At 40.5% G+C, this 13,845-nt stretch overlaps 1 protein-coding gene across 1 annotated transcript in view; it reads left to right on the plus strand.

Moving 5' to 3' along the window:
• The window catches only part of LOC140197315 (contactin-associated protein-like 5), a 1,626,808-nt gene that overhangs the window by 1,282,222 nt on the left and 330,741 nt on the right, over window positions 1-13,845 (plus strand). The window contains exon 16 of the mRNA XM_072257270.1: window positions 7,658-7,897. Within this exon, the coding sequence (XP_072113371.1) occupies window positions 7,658-7,897 (240 nt within the window). The remainder of the gene's footprint in view (window positions 1-7,657; window positions 7,898-13,845) is intronic.

A 13,845-nucleotide genomic window follows, 5' to 3' on the forward strand; every position in this document is an offset into this window, starting at 1 on the left:
GTATAAAGTGCACAAAACAGTGCAGGCATTACCATAAATAATAAACAAGACAATAGGCACAGTAGAGGCCAGTAGGTTGGGGTCAGTCCAGGCTCTGGGTGTTGAGGAGTCTGATGGCTTGGGGAAAGAAACTGCTACATAGTCTCGTCGTGAGAGCCCGAATGCTTTGATACCTTTTGCCAGATGGCAGGAGGGAGAAGAGTTTGTATGAGGGGTACATGGGGTCCTTCGTAATGTTGTTTGCTTTACGGATGCAGCATGTGGTGTAGATGTCTATAATGGCGGGAACAGAGACCTCGATGATCTTCTCGGCTGCCCTCACTATCCGCTACAGGGTCTTGTGATCTGAGATGGTGCAATTTCTGAACCAGGCAGTGATGCAGCTGCTCAGGATGCTCTCAATACAACCTCTGTAGAATGTGGTGATGATGCGGGGTGGGAGATGGAGATATCTATAGCTGTTAGCTTAATTAGGAGTCATTGGTTTATTTAGCTAAACACAACACTGTGGGAAGCAAGTCTGCCTTGTACTGTACTCTTGTAAGTTAGAATAAGGTCCTATCTGCTTTCCTGGATATATCAATAATCTTAAGGCACTACTCGGGTTGGGTTAGAAAATTTAGTCCAAATCATTGTCACTAAAATAGATTAGTTCATAACAATTGGGTGACTTTGTTCTGCCTTTTTCAAAGCACAAACTGCCTTTATATGTCTTTTGAATTTTGTATGTTTCTGAAAAATCCTTTTTATTACTTAAGGTCTTCTTTCAGAATTTCTTGGTTTGGATTCAGTCGAAGGAGAGAAGCACCACCTAGTGGGAGTACTCCTATTTTTATCTGGCACAATGTAAAAAATATTAACTATATTAAAAATACTAAATACTTTTGTGATGCATTTCCTTGCTGGCATTCATAGTAGAACAAAGAAATACAATAGAATCAACAAAAACACACAAAGACTGACAAACAAACAATGTGCAAAAGAAGACAAACACAAATACATAAAAACAAATAATAAATAAATACTTATATACATAGATAAATAATACTGAGAACATGAATAACAGAATCTTTGAAAGTAAGTCCATATGTTGTGTTCAGTGATCCGTTTAGTGCTGAGATGAATGAAGTTAGCCACACTAATTCAGGGGCCTGATTGTTGAAAGGGAATAACTGTTCCTAATCCTGGTGGTGTGGAAGTAAAGTTCCTGTACCTCCTTCCTGATAGTAGAAGTGAGAAGAGAGCATGAGGAAGATGATGGGGGTCCTTGATGATAGATTCTGCTTTCTTGTGGCAATGCTGTTTGGAGTTGAGCTCCTGCCACTGTCTGCAAGACATTTGTACATTCTCCCCATGATCGCGTGGGTTTCCTCCGGGTGCTCCAGTTTCCTCCCACATTCCAAAGACATACAGATATGGTTACTGAGTTGTGCGCATACTATGCTGGCTGATTTGATTTGCCACAACTGATATATTTCAGTGTATGTTTCAATGTTTTAATGAACACGGGACAAATAAAGCTAATCTCTTTATCTCTGAAAATGACACAGCTCACAGCATGACCTGTGATGCTCCATTATTAGCCTTGCCCTAATGGTCTGTGAGTTTTATGAGGTTATTACATGCATAATAATTGTAATTACTCTCACTGTGGTAAATAAAGATGAGTAGTTTACACAATAAGAATCCTTCATATGCCAGGACTAAGGTTTGTTGGATTCTGATGTTTTAATCCAAGGTTCTTTCAAAGGTCAGGAAAGAGGCACAAAACTTGTTTCATGATCATTTTGTTAAGCATTAATAGAACAAGGAGAAATTGAAACAACCAGTGATAGAGGTCTACTAGTGAAGTGAGAGACAACAGAGCTAAGACACTAAGATAGCTTTAGTCTTGTTGTCAGCTCTTTTTATACCCATAAATAAGAAAAATTCCATTTAAATTTCTAAATAAGAGTCAACCAGTGAGAAAGCTCTTACTCAAATATTCAAATAATGTAGCACCAGAGAAACTTCCAGAATCATACCAGTATAACCACTAGGTGAGTACACTGAACAACTACATATACATACTGTGACCACAAGGAAACATACTAGGCAGTTACTTGTATATAAGTAATTCTATAAAATACAAGCAGTTAATTAATTGTTAAACTGCAAATAAAAAAAATTAAATGGCTTAATCTAAGAATTAAGCAGTTGGATCCAACAGATACTGCAATGAGTCTCTCCGTCTCTGCATCCTGAAAGGGGAACAATTGAGCCTGGGGTCTCATTGCTTTAGGTTGGACTCAGTAGGCCTCCAGGAGTGCCGGGAAGAAAGCCTCACACTCGCATGGTGAATGTGCTGTTTTGGCACTGGCAGTACCCAATGTCAGCATTGAACCTAGGTCACTGGAGCTGTGAGATGGCAACTTGCTAATTATGCCACTGTACTGTGTTTTCTGTCTGAATTCTGCAACACGGTAATGCTCACTTGGCAATTTATCCACGTCTTGAGAGTTTCAAAATCAAAATTAGGTTTAATATCACTGGCATATGCTGTGAAATTTGTTAGCTTTATAGCAGCAGTACAATGAAATAAACCATCAATATATATAGAGAGAAAAAACTGAGTTACATTAAATATATATATATGTCTATTAAATAGTTATGTTAAATAAGCAATGCAAAAAACAGAAATAAAAATTAAAATAAAGTTTAATATCCCCTGTACCACAGAAAGCTAAACATTGAAGATACCAACATTATTTAATGAATGGTGAAAGGACACTGATACAAATTAACGACATCAGTCATCAGGGCTAACAGAAAAAGAACTCCTCTTTGATCTCTGTGCTTATTGTCTGAAGCTCTCCATAATTAGCCTACATAGGAAGGCCTATTCTCTTATACATATCAATCCATTTCAAAGATTACCCTGTTCTGAACTCCAGTAAATAATTTCAGCTGCAAAAGGGAAAACATTTTAAATTTTTTTTTATTTGCAACACAGACAATTTAGCCTTCTTCTGAAATTGTGCAGATAAAAGTGGTTCCATAATGGACTTGACACTACTTTGCCCTATTTCACTGTATGAATAAGTTATTTGATATTAGGAACAGCATCTTCCCCTCCATCATCAGATACCTGAACAGACAATAAACCCATCAACACTGCTTCACTATCTTTGCTCTCTTCTTGCACTACTTATTTGCTTTTTAATTGATATATTGCTTATTGCAATTATGGTTTTTCTATGTATTGCACTGTACTGCTGCCACAAAACAACAGCTTTCACAACATAAGCCAATGATAGTAAACCTGATTCTGATTCTGATTCACTGTAATATCTAACAATCTGCTATATCTAACAATCTCTACTGTGCTTCAGAAGGTGCTGGTGAACTTTATCCTGCATGGTGAGGATCCTCTCATAGTCATAATGTCTTATAGTGTATTGAAGCTTGCAAGTTCATTTCACTTCGGAATTAGATTTCAGTCACACCAGCTGTGGCAACAAACGAAAATGCTGGTGTGCTGCAGTGAGTTAAGCATCATCTATGAAGAGGAATGGACAGGCAGCATTTCGTGTCAAGACTCTTTATCTGGACACCATTTGTGGGTCTAGACACATGGGCTTAGATCTCCGCTCACATCACTGGATCATTAATCCAGAGCTCTGGTCACTAGTTCATTGGTCATAAGACATTGGAGAAGGATACTTCACCATTCCAACATGGCTGATTTATAATCACTTTCTCTTGCCTTCTCCCTGTAACCATTGACGGACCTACCAATCAAGAATATATCAATCTCTGCTTTACGTATACCCAATGACCTGGCCGCCAGAACCACCAGCAGCAATGGATTCCACAGATACCCCACACTCTGGCTAAAGAAGTTCCTCCTAAACGAACATCCCTCTATTCTGAGGCTGTGCCCTCTGGTCCTAGATGGCCCCCACTACAGGAAACCTCCTGTCCACATCCACTCTATTGAGGCTTTTCAATATTCAGCAAGTTTCAATGAGATTTCCCCCCCCCCCCCACCTTCCATTGTTTTAAACTCCAGCGAGTACAAGTCCAGAGCCATACAACCCTTTCATTCCTGGATATTTCTCATGAACCTCCTCTGGACTGTCTCCAATCCCAGTATATCCTTTCTTAGATAAGGGGGCCAAAACTGCTCATAATACTCCAAGTAGTACTAACCAATACTATATAAGGCCTAAGTATTATTGAAAAAGTAATAATGCAAGACTTATTGAGAAAGTAAAGAGGCATGGGATCCAAGGGGACATTACTTTGTGGATCCAGAACTGGCTTGCCCACAGAAGGCAAAGAGTGGTTGTAGACGGGTCATATTCTGCATGGAGGTCGGTGACCAGTGGAGTGCCTCAGGGATCTGTTCTGGGACCCTAACTCTTCATGATTTTTATAAATGACCTGGATGAGGAAGTGGAAGGATGGGTTAATAAATTTGCTGATGACACAAAGGTTGGGGGTGTTGTGGATAGTGTCGAGGGCTGTTAGAGGTTACAGCGGGACATTGAGAGGATGCAAAATTGGGCTGAGAAGTAGCAGATGGAGTTCAATGCAGATAAGTGTGAAGTGGTTCATTTTTGGTGGGTCAAATATGATGGCAGAATATAGTATTAATGGTAAGACTCTTGGCAGTGTGGAGGATCAGAGGGATCTTGGGGTCCGAGTCCATAGGACGCTCAAAGCAGCTGCGCAGGTTGACTCTGTGGTTAAGAAGACATATGGTGTATTGGCTTTCATCAATCGTTGAATTGAATTTAGGGGCCGAGAGGTAATGTTGCAGCTATATAGGACCCTGGTCAGACCCCACTTGGAGTACTGTGCTCAGTTCTGGTTGCCTCACTACAGGAAGGATGTGGAAACCATAGAAAGGGTGCAGAGGAGGTTTGCAAGGATGTTGTCTGGATTGGAGAACATGCCTTATGAAAACAGTTCGAGTGAATTTGGCCTTTTCTCCTTGGAGCGACGGAGAATGAGAGGTGACCTGATAGAGGTGTATAAGATGATGAGAGGCATTGATCGTGTGGATATTCAGAGGCTTTTTTCCAGGGCTGAAATGGCTGCCACAAGAGGGCACAGGTTTAACATGCTTGGGAGTAGGTGCAGAGGAGATGTCCAGGGTAAGTTTTTTACACAGAGAGTGGTGAGTACATGGAATGGACTGCCGGCTGTGGTGGTGGAGGCGGATATGATAGGGTTTTTTAAGAGACTTTTGGATAGGTACATGGAGCTTAGAAAAATAGAGGACTATAGGTAACCCTAGTATTTTCTAAGGTAGGGACATGTTCAACACAACTTTGCGGGCCGAAAGGCCTGTATTATGCTGTAGGTTTTCTATGTTTCTATTAAATCCCCATCCATGGTCAGTTCATTCAGTGATTTAATGGAAAAGGTCTTTGACTTGAATATCAGTAATTATTTAATCTGGAGGTGTGCCTACTCACTCACCCAAAATTCCTTTAACACAATTTCTGTACATCTATTTTCATCACAAAAGGAAAATATTGTAAACTCCAAGTTTTTCTTGTACAAACGTATATTTTTATATTTAAGTTGCATTAAGAAGTACAGGGTAGAATGGTAGCATCACAATTAGCACAATGCTTTACAGCACTGGCTGTAAGATTATAAGATCTCGCTGCTGTAAGAAGTTTGTACATTCTTCCTGTGACTACGCAGGTTTTCTCTGGGTCCGCTGGTTTCTTCCTGTAAGACCATAAGATATAGGAGCAGAAGTAGGCCATTCAGCCCCTTGAGTCTGCTCTGCCATTCAATCATGGGCTGATCCAATTCCTCCAGTCATCACCACTCCCCTGCCTTCTCCCCATACCCTTTGATGTCCTGGCTAATCAAGAACCTATCTATCTCTGCCTTAAATGCACCCAATGACTTGGCCTCCACAGTGGCTTGTGGCAACAAATTCCACAGATTTACCACCCTCTGACTAAAGTAATTTCTCCACATCTCTGTTCTAAATGGACATCCTTCAATCCTGAAGTCATGCCATCTTGCCCTAGACTCCCTACCATGAGAAATAACTTTGCCATATCTAATCTGTTCAGACCTTTTAACATTCGGAATGTTTCTATGAGATCCCCCCTCATTCTCCTGAACTCCAGGGAATACCACCCAAGAGCTGTCAGACGTTCCTCATACGGTAACCCTCTCATTCCTGGAATCATTCTTGTGAATCTTCTCTGAACCCTCTCCGGAAGATTCCCACATTCCAAAGGTATATGTTTCAGGTTAGTGAGATATGGGCATGCTAAATTGGCACAAAAAATATGATGATGGGCTGCCCTGCAAGAACCTTGCTGATTTGATTTGATACCAGTGACGCATTTAACTGTATGTTTCAATGTCGTGACAAATAAAGCTATTCTTAAAATATTTGGAAGCCTTAAATGGGGTAGCTGTTGCAATTTTGCTTTACTGTCTAAAGCGTCTAAAACTGGGAGCCTCAGGAGAGAGGACTGGCTATTGATGACTGAAGTATAGTAAACTTTACTCAGATGTTTATAAATCATTGTAATCCTATAATTCAGAGACTGTGAATGTTCAATTCAAGAGACCATTCAAGACTGAAAATGAGAGGCCTTGAAGATCAAGAGTATTGGGGATAAATTTGGGAAATTAAGCTAGCATCAGAATAGGGAAGAAATGCAATCTAAGTGTCTTTGACTGCGGAATGTTTGTTGGTGCTATATGGGGTGTTTTGAGTATCTCTGAAACTGCCTGAGGGTCTCATGCAAAAAGGTCTTTAGAGCTTACAGAGAATGGTGTAAGAAATAAAAACATCTAGTGAGCTCTATGGGTGAAAATGCCTTGTTAATATGTGAGGTCAGAGGAAAATAGCCGGACTGGCTCAAGCTACAGCAGCAGAAGAGCACCCCAGGTTCCACTCCTGTACCTAATAAAGTGGCCACTGAGCGCATGTCATGAAATTTGTTATTTTCTGACAGCAATACATTGCAGTACATCACAAATACTATAAATAACAATAAAAAATGTATATATGTATTTAAATTAAATTAAGTAGGTCATGCAAAAATAGTGAGGCAGTGTTCATGGATTAGTTCATTGACTGTTCTGAAATCTGATGGAGGAGGGGAAGAAGTTGTAAAAGATTGTGCGTGTATTTCTGTATTGTTTTTATCTTTTATGGAATACTGGGGAAAGATCTGGGAGGATGGATTGGTTTAGAAGTACAAGAGATTCTGCAGATACTGGAAATACAGAGTAACACACACAAAATGATGGAGGAACTCAATAAAGTCAGGCAGCGTCTATAGACAGGAATACACAGTTGAGGAAGACACAGTCAGCATTTTGGTCTGAGATCCTTCATCAGGACTCAATGAATAAAAGTCCTGATGAAGGATCTCAATCCAAAATATTGACTGCTTCTTCCTCTCCATGGATACAGCCTGACTTGCTGTGTTCCTCCTGCATTTTGTGTGTGGATTGATTTGATTTTGCTTCAAGGTATATGATTTTCTTTTATTCACAGCTTTTATGTGTTGTGTTCATCATCTAGGTAGATGATGCATATGCCAATATATGATTTCCTTTAATTTTTTTCAATAAGCAAAAGGAGCATGAAGTAGAATTCTAATTTGTATGATCTTATTTGCAGGAGGAACAGCTTCAAGGCAGGGAGGATTCATTGGATGCATTCGGGCTTTACAGTTGAATGGGGTGAACCTCGATCTTGAAGAGCGAGCCAAAATGACTCCTGGAGTTAGACCTGGTTGTCCTGGGCACTGCACCAGCTATGGCAACCTGTGTCATAATGGAGGGAGATGTATAGAGAAATATAACGGATATTCATGCAACTGCACTTCGTCTGCATACGATGGACCATTCTGCAAGACCGGTAAGACTAGAACTTTGGGTACAATTGTTTATGTCACTATACCTGCCCCAAGTATTTTGCAAAAGTTCATTGCATTGGAAACTCAGCCCTGGACAGTAACAATAAATGTGAAGCATTGTAGCTGTTCCGTCTTCCACATCACTTCCATATGTGAGTTCAATCAATATTCCTGTGACTTTTCACATTCTGATAACTGTTCTGCGGCAGAGAGTTCAGAACCATTGGACTTAATTGATGGCAAAGAAATGCAAATGGCATGTTATTTTGTTTTGCAACATAAATAGTGGATAAATAAATTGGTAAATTAGCTTTCTATTGTCACGGATACCAAGTATGATGAAGAACTTGTCATCCATGTCATCTATGCAGATCAATTCATTACCATGTTGCATTTAAGTAATGCAAGATAAATCATTAACAGAGTGCAGAATAAAGTATTAGCATACCTTAAAAGTGCAGTGCAGGTCATCAATAAGGTGCAAGATCAGACTTGGATCATTTGTAAGGTCAAAAGTCCAATTGGAAGCTGTCCTTGAAGTTGGTTACACAGGCTTTTTTGTCCTCTGTCCAATAGAAGAGGGCAGAAGAGAGAATGTTTACAGTGGATGACATCCTTGCCTGAATAAAGCTACCAGCATAATCAATGAAAAGTATAGATAGATTCTAAAGAGGGGAGGCTGGTTTCCAGGATGTGTTGAGCCGTGCCCACAACTCTCTGCCATTTATTGTGGTCACGTGCTGAGCATTTGCACACTAAACCAGATAGGGTGCTTTCTAGGGTGCATCAATAAAAATTGATAAGGGTTGGGCAGGAACCTACCAAATCTCTTTAGCCTCCCAAGGAAACAGAGGTTTTGGTGAGGTTTCTTGCCCATGCCATTGACACAGTTGGACCAGGACAGAGTACTGGTGACATCTAGGCAGGGCTATATGCATCGTCCACCTTTCTGAAGTCATCGACCAACTCTTTTGATACACTGATATTAAAAGAAAGGTTATTCTTATGATATCATGTCATTCAGCTCTCTTTCTTTCCTGTGCTCTGACTCATCATTATTTGAGATATAGCCATACAGTGATATATTCCATAAACCTGTAGCTGGAGTTAGTGCAGAATCTGGCCACGCAATCATAAGTGTACAAGGAATAGATTAGAGAGCTGAGGAAGCAACCCTGTGGATCACCAGTGTTTAGAATAATTGTGGCAGAGGTGTTGCTGCCTATTCATACTAATTGCAGTCTGTTGGTCAGGATGTTAAGGATCCAGTTGCAGAGAGAGGGGTTAATGTGTCACATCAATGTCCTTTGCAGTTTTGGGACCCCTTATCTAAGAAAGGATATGCTAACATTGGAGAGGGCCCAGAGGAGGTTCATGATAATGATCCCAGGAACTAAAGGATTAACATTTGCGGAGTATTTGGTGACACTGGAGTTTAGAAGAATGAGGAGATTCTCTCATTGAAACCAGTCAAACACTGAAAGGCCAAGATAAAGTTGATGTGGAGAGATGTTTCCTATAATGTGACAGTCTAAGAAATGAAGGCGGAGCCTTAGAATACAAGGACACCCCTTTAGAACCGAGATGAGGAGGAATTTCTTGAGTGAGAGGGTGGTGAATCTGTAGAATTCATTGCCACAGATGGCTGTGGAGGCCAAGTCATGGGTATGCTTAAAACAGAGGTTGCTAGATCTTTGGCTAAGATGTCAAAGATTACATGAAGAAGGCAAGAGCATGGGGTTGAGGTGGATAATAAACCAGCCATGATGGAATGGCAGAACAGACTTGATGGGCTGAATGGCCTCATTCTGCTCCATTGCCTTATGGTCTCATTTCTCTCAGTGCCTTTTTGGTGTTGAGAGATGAAAGTGAAAGGAAATAAACAGAGAAGTTTCCACAAACCTAACAGCTGAAGAACCAGCCTTAACGAGGAATATCCAGGAGTACTGAGTCTTCAGAGTGTTCTAAGTCTGGGTTAGACCCTTTCGTTGCATCATCAGGAGGAGTGCAAATGTGGAACTATTTAAAAATAACAAACATTCTAATGGGGTGCTGTTACTAGTTGGAGCTGGTGTAAGTAAGAAACTGCAGGACAAACAGATTAAGGGGATCAGACAAAATAATGAAGTTGATATTATTGATTGGTGGGTCAGACTCCAAGTGGCAGTTTGGCCATGTTGCCGTATCTCTTGTCTTTTTCTCTGTATGTGCTCTCTCTCAGATGTGTTCTTTTGGAGGTGTTTCATACAGAAGAAATTTGGTTTAAAATGTATCAGACACTTTGTTGGAAATATCAGTTTCAACAATAATTTTTCTGTCCTGCTGTATGTATTATTCTGCAAACAAATCACCTCCAAACATCATCTCGCCTGTCCTCATTTTCCTTCAGCAACCACTATGTTTTTGTTTAGTTTCATTCTTCAAAGGAGTACAGTCTTTTGTTTTGTCATATTTCTGATCACGTCCAAGATACCCTGAAGTGGGAGGGTGAGGAGCTAGAGGTCGTGGTACATATAGGTACCAATAACATAAGTAGGAAAAGGGAAGAGGTCCTGAAAGAAGAATATAGGGAGTTAGGAAGGGAGTTGAGAAGAAGGACCGCAAAGGTAGTAATCTCGGGATTACTGCCTGTGCCATGTGACAGTGAGAGTAGGAATGGAATGAGGTGGAGGATAAAAGCGTGGCTGAGGGATTGGAGCAGGGGGCAGGGATTCAAGTTGTTGGATCATTGGGACCTCTTTTGGCGCAGGAGTGACCTGTACAAAAAGGACGGGTTGCACTTGAATCCTAGGGGGACCAATACCCTGGCGGGGAGATTTGCGAAGGCTACCGAGGAGACTTTAAACCAGAATGGTTGGGGGGTGGGAATCAATTTGAAGAGACTAGGAGAGAGGAGGTTAGTTCACAAATAGAGAAAGCTAGTAGACAGTATGTTAGGGAGGATAGGCAGGGGACAGAGAATGAGAGCACTCAGACCGAAGATATAGGGGAGAAGGAAGAAAAAGATAACAAAGTTGTTTGGTCCATTAGGAATAAACACAGAGTAAGAGGTGGAGAGTTTCTAAAATGCATCTATTTTAATGCTGGGAGCATTGTAAGAAAGGTGGATAACCTTAGAGCATGGGTTGATACCTGGAAATATGATGTTGTAGCTATTAGTGAAACATGGTTGCAGGAGGGGTGTGATTGGCAACTAAATATTCCTGGATTTTGTTGCTTCAGGTGTGATAGAATCAGAGGGGCAAGAGGGGGAGGTGTTGCATTGCTTGTCAGAGAAAATATAACAGTGTGCTTTGGCAGGATAGATTAGAGGACTCGTCTAGGGAGGCTATTTGGGTGGAATAGAGGAATGGGAAAGGTGTAGTAACGCTTATAGGGGTGTATTATAGACCACCTAATGGGGAGTGAGAATTGGAAGAGCAAATTTGTAAAGAGATAGCAGATATTTGTAATAAGCACAAGGTTGTGCTAGTGGGACATTTTAATTTTCCACACATTGACTGGGAAGCCCATTCTGTAAAAGGGCTGGATGGTTTGGAGTTTGTAAAATGTGTGCAAGATAGTTTTTTGCAGCAATACATATAGGTACCAACTAGAGAAGGGGCAGTGTTGGATCTCCTGTTAGGGAATGAGATAGGTCAGGTGACGGAGGTATGTGTTGGGGAGCACTTCGGGTCCAGTGATCACAATACCATTAGTTTCAATATAATTATGGAGAAGGATAGGACTGGACCCAGGGTTGAGATTTTTGATTGGAAAAAGGCTAACTTTAAGGAGATGCAAAAGGATTTAGAAGGAGTGGATTGGAAAATTTGTTTTATGGGAAGGATGCAGTAGAGAAATGGAGGTCATTTAAGGGTGAAATTTTGAGGGTACAGGATCTTTATGTTCCTGTTAGGTTGAAAGGAAAGATTAAAAGTTTGAGAGAGCCATGGTTTTCAAGGGATATTGGAAACTTGGTTCGGAAAAAGAGAGGGATCTACAATAAATATAGGCAGCTTGGAGTAAATGAGGGGCTCGAGGAATATAAAGAATGTAAAAAGAATCTTAAGAAAAAAATTAGAAAAGCTAGAAGAAAATATGAGGCTGCTTTGGCAAGTAAGGTGAAAATAAATCTGAAGGGTTTCTACAGTTATATTAATAGCAAAAGGATAGTGAGGGATAAAACTGGTCCCTTAGAGAATCAGAGTGGATGGCTAGGTACGGAGCCAAAAGAGATGGGGGAGATTTTGAACAATTTCTTTTCTTCAGTATTCGCTGAGGACAAGGATATTGAATTGTGTAAGATAAGGGAAACAAGAAAGGTAGTTATGGAAAGTATGATGATTAAAGAAGAGGAAGTACTGGCACTTTTAAGGAATATAAAAGTGGATAAGTCTCCGGACAGGATATTCCCTAGGACCTTGAGGGAAGTTAATGTGGAAATAGCAGGAGCTCTGACAGAAATATTTCAAATGTTGTTAGAAACGGGGATAGTGCCAAAGGATTGGCGTAATGCTCATGTTGTTCCATTGTTTAAAAAGGGTTCTAAGAGTAAACCGAGCAATTGTCGGCCTGTGAGTTTGACGTCAGTGGTGGGTAAATTGATGGAAAGTGTTCTTAGAGATGGCATATATAATTATCTGGAAGACAGGGTCTGATTAGGAACAATCAACATGGATTTGTGCATGGAAGGTCATGTTTGACAAACCTTATTGAATTTTTTGATGAGGTTACTAGGAAAGTTGACGAGGGTAAAGCGGTGGATGTTGTCTATATGGACTTCAGTAAGGCCTTTTACAAGGTTCCACACTGAAGGTTAGTTAGGAAGGTTCAATCGTTAGGTATTAATATCGAAATAGTGAAATGAATTCAGCAGTGGCTGGATGGGAGACGCCAGAGAGTAGTGGTGGATAACTGTGTGTCAGATTGGAGGATGGTGTCTAGTGGTGTGCCTCAGGGATCTGTAGTGGGTCCAATGTTGTTTGTCATATGTATTAATGATCTGGATAATGGGGTGGTAAACTGGATTAGTAAGTATCCAGATGATACTAAGATAGATGCAGTTGTGGATAATGAAGTAGGTTTTCAAAGCATGCAGAGAGATTTAGACCACTTAGAATAGTGGGCTGAAAGATGGCAGATGGAGTTTAATGCTGATAAATGTGAGGTGCTACATTTTGGTAGGACTAATCAAAATAGGACATACATGATAAATGGTAGGGCATTCAAGAATGCAGTAGAACAGAGGGATCTAGGAATAATGGTGCATAGTTCCCTGAAGGTGGAATCCCATGTGGATAAGGTAGTGAAGAAAGCTTTTGGTATGCTGGCCTTTATAAATCAGAGCATTGAGTATCAGAGTTGGGATCTAATGTTGAAATCGTATAGGGCATTAGAAAGGACAAATTTGGAGTATTGTGTACAGTTCTGGTCACTGAATTATAGGAAAGATGTCAAAAAACTTGAGAGAGTACAGAAGTGATTTACTAGAATGTTGCCTGAGTTTCATCTCCTAAGTTACAGAGAAAGGTTGAACAAGTTGGGTCTTCATTCTTTGGAGCATAGAAGTTTGAGGGGGGACTTGATAAAGGTATTTAAAAGTATGAGGGGGATAGATAGAGCTGATGTGGACAGGCTTTTTCCATTGAGAGTGGGAGAGATTCAAACAAGAGGACATGAGTTGAGAGTTAAAGGGCAAATGTTTAGGGGTAACATGAGGGAGAACTTCTTTACTCAGAGTGGTAGCTGTAACTTCCAGCAGAAGTTGTTGAGGCAGGTTCGATGTTGTCATTTAAAGTTAAATTGGATATATATACGGACGAGAAACGAATGGAGAGTTATGGGTTGAGTGCAGGTTGGTGGGACTAGCTGAGAGTAAGAGTTTGGCACAGACTAGAAGGGCCGAGATGGCCTGTTTCCATGCTGTAATTGTTATATCAGTATATGGTTATATTTTTGAATAAGAACA

Source organism: Mobula birostris, chromosome 5 (genome assembly GCF_030028105.1).
Source record: "Mobula birostris isolate sMobBir1 chromosome 5, sMobBir1.hap1, whole genome shotgun sequence".
NCBI lineage: Eukaryota > Metazoa > Chordata > Chondrichthyes > Myliobatiformes > Myliobatidae > Mobula > Mobula birostris.